This window comes from Mus pahari, chromosome 1 (genome assembly GCF_900095145.1).
Source record: "Mus pahari chromosome 1, PAHARI_EIJ_v1.1, whole genome shotgun sequence".
NCBI lineage: Eukaryota > Metazoa > Chordata > Mammalia > Rodentia > Muridae > Mus > Mus pahari.
This window is the reverse complement of record NC_034590.1, coordinates 71,071,980-71,082,180: the sequence shown is the minus strand read 5'-3', so window position 1 is coordinate 71,082,180 and position 10,201 is coordinate 71,071,980. Positions and strand designations below refer to the sequence as shown.

Genomic DNA, 10,201 nt, shown 5'->3' with positions numbered 1-10,201 from the left:
TAGCCCTGGCTGTCCTGGAACTCACTCTGTAGACCAGGCTGGCCTCGAACTCAGAAATCCGCCTGCCTCTGCCTCCCAAGTGCTGGGATTAAAGGCGTATACCACCACGCCCAGCTTCTCTCTGGTTTTAAAAGAAGACAAAATGCTAAACAGTTTCCATCTTGTTGAATGATAAGATCTTGTTAAATTTAAAACAGATTTTTTTAAAAAATAAACAAATTACAGATGCACTGTAAATTCCTCTAATCCCATTCTCCACTTTTCTTCTGGAGCATATCTAGGAAGAGAGGATTTTCTCTGAATTTCTATAGTTAAAGTTTTGTTGCTATTGTTTTAACTTAAAAGTAAAATCCAATTCCTTTTTAAAGATCACTTTAAATTAAAACAAAATATTACATTTCTAATGTAAAAGGTTAATGTATAATCTTTAAAAATGAGGGTGCCTACTATTTGACCTCTAAATAGCACACATGATTTTCAGAAGTTATAATTTCTTCACAAAATACCAGTCAATAATAAAATAAGGCAAATACAGCCTTATCATGCTCTCCAAGTAGTTATCTCTTTTTTTTTTTTTTAAAGATTTATTTATTATATGTAATTACACTGTAGCTGTCTTCAGACACTCCAGAAGAGGGCACCAGATCTTGTTACAGATGGTTGTGAGCCACCATGTGGTTGCTGGGCTTTGAACTCAGGACCTTTGGAAGAGCAGTCAGGTGCTCTTACCTGCTGAGCCATCTCACCAGCCCTATCTCATATTTTATAAGCATTGTTACAGCTGTAATTTGTATAAAAATTTTATTCAGATTTATATAAAATTAGTGATCTCTCTTGTCTTCCCAAATATCAAAGAGCTTGTATGAAACTGTAAACAAATATTTTTAAATAAGAGGACTAATAATGTACTACAATTCAGATAAATATGAATTCACTGTTGCTTATGATGCTGGGGACTAAATCTGAACCCTGCACATGCTAAACAAATGGGCCCTACCCTGAGCTATACTCCCAGCAATCAACTTATTTTTGTAATTTGCATGCCATGGAAAAAACATACTATAAAGCCACTGAGAATGCAGGCATTTTCTAAGTATTGATTCTTTAAAACTGTTATATTTTTCAAATGCTTTATAAAGAGAAAACGATAACACCACCAAGCATTTTCTATTACTAATTCATATACTAAAAAGCAAAACACTATCTATCTGGATTTATCCATGTTTCTTCAACATTTGTCTCAGAACTTTTCTGTATACTTTTTTTATACGTTGGGCTTACTGAGATTACACATTACACTTAAACCATTATCAGTGAATTCTGTCCTTTTAAGGATTCAATTTAGTCAATTTAAAAAAGTATATAAAGTCACACCACACAACAGTACAATACAATACTCTACTGATCACAATATATTCAACCACCATAGATCTCACATTAAAAGTATTTGGCACAACAAAGCAAAAAAAAAAAAAGACATAAATTAAATATATACAATAATGTACTTGTATCTTTATGCAGAGGCCCTTTTAACAGACGTAAATTCATGCTATTCTTTTTACTTCAGAGTGTCAAATTTAGCCAGTACGTTATTGATGGGTATTCAGAGTACAGAACTTGAATGCCCTCCTGTGTGCTTAAGGCTTGGTCTCCAATATGGCACTCTTGAGAAGTTGTACAAACGTTAAGAGGTGGAGCCTACTAAGAAGTCTTTGGGTCACTGAGATTTTCCTTTCAAGAGGAACTTGGACCCCTTTTCTTTTGCTTCTTGGCTATGAGGTGAGTGGTTTGCTCCATCTACTGCCCTTCCACAGGCCCCAAGAGGCAAGGCCAACTAACTGTAAATTAAATCTCCAAAACTGTGAGCCCAAATAAATCTTTTTCCTTTATAAGATGGGCATCTAGAATAATTTGTTATAGTGCTGTAAAACTGACTAACACAAAAGGCTTTAAACTTTAATTTTTTTTACTTCATAAAAATGAAACATTTCAAAGAGAAAAATAACATGAGGAAATTCTGCAGCAAAAAAAACCCTACTTACATCAAAGAGATTTTCTAACAAGATAAGCTCTGGTTAGCTAAAAACTGAAATGTTTTGTATCTGAGAAAATAAATATTTATCATTTACAATATTATGGTCTTTGTACTCCTTGTGACATTAAAATGTGACCATTTTTATACTTTGGTAAGATATGGTACTGCGATGTCTAATCTTGTCAACTTTATAGGGTTTGGGATCAATTAAGAAACACACCTTTGGTCTGTGTCTATAAGGGAACTTCCTGAGAGATTTAACTAAAGTGGGAAGACCCTTCATTCTAAATGTGGGCATCATTCCATGGGCTGGAGTCCAAGATTAAATAAAAAGGAAGAGGCAAGTTAAGCACTAGCATTCACCTCTGTTTCCTGGCCACAAACATAACATGCCAACTGCCTCATGTTCCTGCTGCCATGCCTCCCATGTCATGATGGATGATACCCTCAGAGAAACATCAAAATAAGCCCTTCCTCCCTTATGTTCCTTTTGTCACAATAATGAAAAAAGTAACCAATACAAGTTATTATTCTTTTTTTTTTTTTAGAAGATTCTATACAGGATTGATGACAATAAGTTCATACTGAATCTCTGCCTCTTTTGCACCAAACCAAATCATTTTCTATTAACTCCCAACACCAGAGGGCAGCAGCCTCAGTACTAAGGAGCAATTCCAATAGTCATTAGGAAGGCAGAAGGCATCATGAAATGAAGCCTTAATCCCAAATCATTGTTTGACCTCCTGTTGTGTAACAGTTTCCCCAAGATTGAAATATTGCACCTTTCAGGAGAGTTCCTTAAACAGGTGGGTACAAAATTTAAAAACATTCCCTGAAACTGACCAGATTCTCTAGGCTCCTCCCTACCAGAGTAAGTAGAACCCAGCTGTAAAGAAGACTGAGACCACAACAAGCAGAAGGCCTAGAAAAAGCAGAAACCAGCCCAGCAGCCTGGAAGAGGTTTAGACTACTTAGGCACCTAATAAGAACACTCTTCAACAGGCAGGTTGGGCTGCCTGCAGGCTGTGCAGTGTTCCAGATTCTCAAGCTTTGTGACCCATGCTGTCACCCATGCTGGGGTGGACATGGGTAATTCATCTGTCTTTCAAGTCATTTCTGCTCCTGTAAGAAACTCCTCACCCATATTCTTGTAAGTATCCCCAATAAAACCCATTGGTTCTCCAGGCTGGACTTTGGTGGTATCTGTACTTTGTCCTGGGTTTCCTACCTGAAGGGAGCAGACTTGTGTTTCATCTCCCCAGGAAGATTTGTCATACAATACCTATACATTTTGCTGTGCAGTCAAAATGAAATCCTATCTACAACTTGGATGATAATGGGGACATTGTGCTAACTGATATAAGACAGTAACAGAAGGCAAAGCTCTCTATGACTCCATTCATATAAGGTACCCAGAATAGTCAAATTCTAGAAACAGAAGAAAGAATGGTGGTTTTCTGGGGAAAGAGGAAGGAAGAAACACATTATTTAATAGGCACAGAGTTTCAGCCTAGCAAGATGAAAAATTCTGAAGTGAATTCATGAAAATGTCTGTTCTACATTAATGTGAATATTTTTATGGTAGCTAATGAAATATATCCTTAAAAATGACCAAGACGATAACTTGTTTGCATTTCCACCACAATTAAAAAGTTAAATGCTGTGTTTTATCTTCGGTTGATTATCAAAAGAGAAAATAATATAATTACTAGGCTAAGATGCTCTAAATGTTGTTTACTTTAGACTGTTCTAGTATACATCTGTGCCATCTGAACAGCTGAGTTCAAATAGTTTCTTACTTAAGCTTCATCAATTAATTATTCAAAATCAGATCAGGTAATATTTTAGTTTGCTTCATTTCTGGTCAATAATTTACTTTTTTTTTTTTTTAGTTCAGGGTGGCATGCCTGCTAGGCAAGCACTGTGACACTAAGCTATACCCTCAAATCCTATTTCCTTCCTTCTTGCTTTTGATGACTTACCCACTCTGCTTCTTTCCCTTCTTTCAGTTCTTCATAGGTGACTGCTTAATTGCCTTTCTGATGTTGATAAAAATGACATTGCATCTATACTGCATAACTAGTATCTTTTTAAAAAACTACTTATGACATAGACATTGTTTTCCATTATTTCTTGACATACTGTGGATCTAGTGCAACCAAGATTTCCTCACAATGGACTCCTGCAGTAATTACATAACAAACTTTTCTCACAGCACCTACTTGTTTCTTCAACTTTAATACTCATATGTGTGTATACATATATATATGTATATATGCATTTGATAGAGGAATCACTTTTTTCTTTCATTTCCTAGAGCTTATCCTTGTTTCTGTTCCTTTTTCACACTATCTTTTCTTATCTGATGATAAAATAATTTTCTATAATTTTGGGGGTTTTAATGTTCCCATTGCATATAATAATTATAATTGTATTATATATATTTACATATTTACCTATTGCTTTATCTTGTTCATACAAATTGTTCTCTTCATATAGATTGATAGTTATTAATAATCACATTTTTTTTCTGGTAAGTTGGCACGAACTTTCTCAGTTTTATAAATACAATATGTTTTCTGCCAACATCTTCTTAACTAGAATGGTCAGTTGGAACTTCTATGTCTGCAAGTTATTGTTCAAAGGACTTTATTTACACAGATTAAGTTAATCTGTATAATTAAATTTAAATTTTTAATTTAATTTTTCTAAAGAATAACTATACAACTATCAAATTTTTAAAAATACTACAGTTTAAATGTGGCCTGTACCTCAAGGCTTCCCATACCAAAGACTTGGTCTTCAGTATGAGGTACTAAGGTAGTAGAAGCTTTTAAGAGTTGAGTCCTAGTGTGAAGTAACTGGGTCACCACCAAGGGCACTTTCCTAGGAAGTTTGTGGATGAGTTCTAACAAGAGTAAGCCGTAATTTATAGAAGAGAGGAGAGAGGTAATAGGAGAGAAAATTTAAACAGCAAGGCTCACTCCTCCCTGCTCTCAGGCTTCCTGTCTTACTGTGTAATCCCTTTTACATATACCATAAGGCTGTAACTCAAGCCAAACCAATGTAGCTACCTGATCTTATACAAACTGAGCTAAATAAACCTCCTTTCTTTATACATTACCCAGGCTCAGATACTTACTATATAATCAAATAGGCTTGAAGAATTAATTCAGAGCCTTTCGTTCTGGTTAATTTGTTGAACAATGTTCTGTTGTTAAAATATCTGAAAATCACTGGCTTAGATTGACATCTTTTATTTACTTTCCCAAGCTCTTTTTAAGTCTAACCTATCTTCAATTTCATATTCTACTCTTTCTTAATAGAGATCTACATTCTGAGACCAGAATGTTCTTATTTCTTTAATTGCCATGGCAAATTCCTGCCTCCACATTGTTGTCAACATACGGGATATTTGTTGATGCTGTTACAGTCAGCCAAGCAGTTCTGCCCTGTGTCTCAGTCTCCCTTCCCTATCCACCCACCCATACTTTACCAGTGTTTTACATCCTAGATATAAATTTCTTACAGAGAATTAAAATTCACATTGGAACAAAATCAAAAGACAGTTTTGATGTTAAAGAAACCAGCTTTTAGGCCAGAACTGCTTGTCTGTAACTTGCCGATGCATAAAAGCCCTGAATGAAAGAAATAGGAAGAAGGTATGAGCCTTACCATAGAGCAGAGGAGAACACATTGGTAATGGAGTTCTCTGTGCACAGCTGATAGGAGGAACTCCTTGGCCCCTGGACTTATGTGGTTAGAGTAATAGCATGGCCCCACACAGAGATGGATGCATTTACTTGTTACAAGCTGATGCTGTTAAATGTTGTATGTTTTACTCTCTGATTTGGCTTTATAATCACCAAAGATCTTCGGATTATTTGGCGTTTCCTATGGTATATCTACCAAATGCCTGATTTAGAAATAAATCTACTGCATCTCTATCATAAACCACAAGTTAACAAAACAGTATTCTTAAATCAGTCATCAGTTTCTTTGACCTTGAGTTGACTGACTCATTTAGAAACGAGGGAAGTGAATATACTAAATAAAAGCCTTGATGCTAGTAGGAGGTTGCATCCATCCAAGTCTGGTAAATCTGCTGATAGAAAGTTGGCCTACAGCAGCTACACAAGAGTACCCTACCCCCAGTAAATCTGAATAGAAAAAAAATAAAAAAATAAAAAACAAAAGCCTCACTCTATTCAGACTGGCATGGAACTCGATATGTAGCCCAGGCTGGCCTCAAACTCTAATTGCTCTGACTGTATCAGTCTCCCACCATTGAGATTGTAGGCAAGAGTAACTATGCCGGGACTATGTTCTTGCACTATTTTCTTTTTAGCACTTACATATACTCTTAATTGCTGAAGGACACTAATGATATACTTCTGCTCTTCAACAATCTGGTCTTCACATAAGATTTCTATGTACCCTAAGTTCCAACAGACACAAATGTGCTAACTACACACATTCAATTTTCCATCTTTCTGACTCTCAGTCTTCCCTCTCCATCTTAGCAAATCTGAATGTTAATTAAATGAGAAAGTTCAACGGGAATAATAAATAATATCCTTTTTTTTTTTCATGAAGACTTTTCAATGTACACCAAGCCACCAAAGCTAAAATTAGTAATATTCCTGACTATGGCAAATAGCAAATTGCCCTGAGACCAATTTATAGCTTATCACATGCTTCATCAATCTTCAGCAGTACTATCGGAATTCCTTGATTGGTATTAATCAGAGATTGAGCACAGAGTCTCTGCATTAAAAGACTATAAGTACAGTCAATGTATAATGAAAATTTAAATTTCATTTTGTACTCTAAATTCTAGTGGCCTTGGAATTAGCCTAGCTTACTTAAATATCAATCTACAGTAGATAATCCTTTGTTTCTCAAATAAAAGCACTATCTCCCATTAAGAAAGAGACCAGCAATATATAATTAATAAAATAATTTAGATCTGTTTTTCTGTTAAGGCACTTATTACTTGTTCCCTATATTTTATTTGGGAGCCATTGTTTTATCCTCTTATGTTCATTGAGGTCTACATTTATTTTATCTTCTCTCTCATGTAGGCTTTCCCTGTTCTTTTCATGTATATTCCATGTTCTCATAAAGTCTTCTTGAACCCACTACATGATCACTCTCACTTCTGAACTCCCAAAAGCACTGAATGACTGCAACCTCGTTTATTGCTACTATAACTGTTGGAGCATTATTTTTATATGCATTTTACAGTTCTTAAATATTTCAGTATATGTTGGCAGTATCTGGGCATAGCACAGACAATAAGTATTAATTCACTCAACTGGGATATTTATTAGGAAAAACACTGACAAAGCTGATACTGAAAGAGAAAAGAGTGTCATTATTTTTAGTGTGGTGCACAAATCAGCAGAACTGGTATCAATCACCTGGAAGCTCACTAGGCTGTTGGGCCCCACCCTAGTTGTCTGGTCAAAAATGCCTCTTGAGATTCCCAGATGATATGTTAGCACTTGCAGGTCTGAGAAACATTGGTTCATCAGACTCTACAAGAATGATTAGAACATCTGAGAAATACATGACCCAGTAACACCAAATACTTTATTGTCATTGCTTATTTGTTGGACTTCCTTATCTACAAACTAAAGACTTGCTGACAGCAAGAACTCTTTCTATCTTTCTCACCACCAGCATTTCCTGGCCAGTATAGAACACTCAGTATTTGGTTGGTTTTTTTTTTTTTTTCTGTTTGTTTGTTTTGTTTTGTTTTGCTTCCCTTCTTAAATGCACAGATACCTGGGAAAAATGAAAATAAACTTTTTTCAGAAAGCTAATTCTTTTGTATAACATAATCTCACATACCTCCATACAAACCCCTTAATTCAGTTTTAATCAGTTTTAAATATGCTGCCTTTTCTGTTTTAGCAGCTGCATCATATGCACTTGAGAAAACAAACACTTGGATTATGATCCCACCCTCTGAAAAAGCCTCTTTTACAAGTGAAAAGGATGCATTTTAATTCTAGCTTTCACAACCCACCCTATATACCTTCACAAGGGGAAGGAGAGAGCAGAAACGATGGTATCAGCAATTCTGAAATTCCTAAGCAATTCCTAAATATCTGATCAGAATCTGCCTTTTAAGATTTGAGAAGGAATGGTGCAAATTCTATCAGTACAACCACACTATTCTAGATGTCTATGACCACAATTCTTTAAACAGGATACTTCCAATAAATAACTGCCGGCAGAGGAATGAAATAAGAGAAGAACCCTTGTCACATTCAATAGCAAAAGGTGATACCAGAATATAAGAGTGAAATAGACGAGGGAATACTTAGCCAGCGATTACCTAGTGACAGAAGGTGGAAACACACTAGAGCAACATCAAAGCAGATAGTGAGTGGTTAGTAACATTCAAGAACCAGAAGCCACTTTCAGGTTCTGCAGAGAAGGAAGTCAAGGGAGAAAGAGGAAAGGAGATGGATGCATAGTACACAGAGGATAACTTACAATGATGAGAATGAGGATGAAGTATTTTGACAATGAGAGATGATACGCACTGGAAGGGAAGGGGCAGCAAGGGAGGAAGCGGGACTGCGGTGTAGCCTACCACAAAAGAAAGGGACTGCAGTTGTCCCTGCCCAGCCCAGCCCGCCTGGGGAAAGCAGCCCCTGCATAGGTGAGAGGCATCGCCCAACTCCACTAGCCCTGCGCTGGCTGGAGCCATCTCCCCTGGAGCCTGCGGAGCCCTGGGTGGGTACCGGAAAGGGTGGACTGTGAGAGGGTGGGCAGGAAGAGGGGACAGATGCCGGGGTGACCAGGTACCCACCTTGTCCCAACGCAGCCACTGCCCGATGGCCGTGTCTAGCTGGGGGTCCCCAGTGAGGTAGGGGGCGTGGAGCAGGTTAGAGTTCAGGTCATCATCTGCGTTCTCGGCCATGGCAGGCACACGGGTTTGCGGGCCCGAGGGGCGGGCGAAGACACCGCGTCCGGGAGGCTCTAGGTGCGCTCACCAGGGTCCAGAAACCCCCTCCTTGACGAAGGGCATCGGAGACCAACCGCGAGCTGTTCGGTCCGCGCCAGCTCCTGCCGCAGCTTCAGCGAACCGGGAGAGAGGGCGGAGACAGGACAGCCGCCTCCCAGCGGACCAGCTCCGGATCTCAGCGCGAACTGACTGAGGCGGGCGTGAGGCGAGAGAACAACAACAGTCCCAGATGTCTGGGTCGCCGCCTTCGCCCGCGCCGCCTTAGGCCCCGCCCCCGCGCCGCCCGCGCCGCCCCCGCCCGCCCCGGCCCGTCCGAGTGCCCGAGGCATGAGGCGCGAGCCCGGGAGCGCGCGCCCGGCACCTCCGCTGCAGCGTTTGCTGTCCGCTGAGGCGACGGTGCACGGCTGGCTTTGTTTCTCTCTCTCTCTCTCTCTCTCTCTCTCTCTTTTTTTTTTTTTAATGCCGTTCCTCAGCTGTCTTTCCCTTATCGCCCGCCCCGCACTCGCACGTGCGCCTCCACCTCGTGTCCCAGCCGTCTCAAGCAGCCCGCCTCTGCACTCACTAGGAGAGTCCCGGGCGCGCGCAGGCCCCACCCTCTTCGCCTCCGGGCTCGGTCTCGCTTGGGAGCCCCAAGTGGCGCGCGTGAAGCCTCGTGGGAGTTGTAGTTTTCCCCGGTTCCCGGCGTTCCGTACACCCGTTGCCTTTCCCCTTCCCTCAGAGAGAAAAAGCACCACCCCACGGGGCTGTTCCCTGACGCGCTTCTTATGTTGTGCAGTGGTGGTCTCCTGCTTTAAGGTAAAAAAGGTATGTCGCAAGGAACATATTTGTACGGTATCTATTTGTACTTGAAAGTTTACGAGTCGTTTTTTTGTCATTTCATCCATCGGTAGGTTGTACGTGTGTTCCATTCCCACTTTACACAGAGGGAACTGAAAGGCAAACCGAATTTTCTGAGCAGTAGTATTCCTGAGAAATGAGTGCAGGTTTCAGTCTGCCACATTACCTCAGCTGGCAGTTGTTTTTGGTCAGTTGTAGTAGTAGAATAGAGGTAAAGAGAATATAAAGTCTGGAAAATAGATAAGAATGCTGTCAGATAGCCGGGCTTGGTGGCGCACGCCTTTAATCCCAGCACTCGGGAGGCAGAGGCAGGTGGATTTCTGAGTTCGAGGCCAGCCTGGTCTACA

General features: G+C 39.6%; 1 protein-coding gene across 1 annotated transcript in view; it reads right to left on the bottom strand.

Annotated features, from left to right (window-relative positions):
- The window catches only part of Pgm2l1 (phosphoglucomutase 2 like 1), a 44,620-nt gene extending 35,353 nt beyond the window's left edge, over positions 1 to 9,267 (bottom strand). The window contains exon 1 of the mRNA XM_029538837.1: positions 8,862 to 9,267. Within this exon, the coding sequence (XP_029394697.1) occupies positions 8,862 to 8,972 (111 nt within the window). The 5' untranslated portion in view covers positions 8,973 to 9,267. The remainder of the gene's footprint in view (positions 1 to 8,861) is intronic.
- Between the last annotated feature and the right edge of the window lie 934 nt (positions 9,268 to 10,201).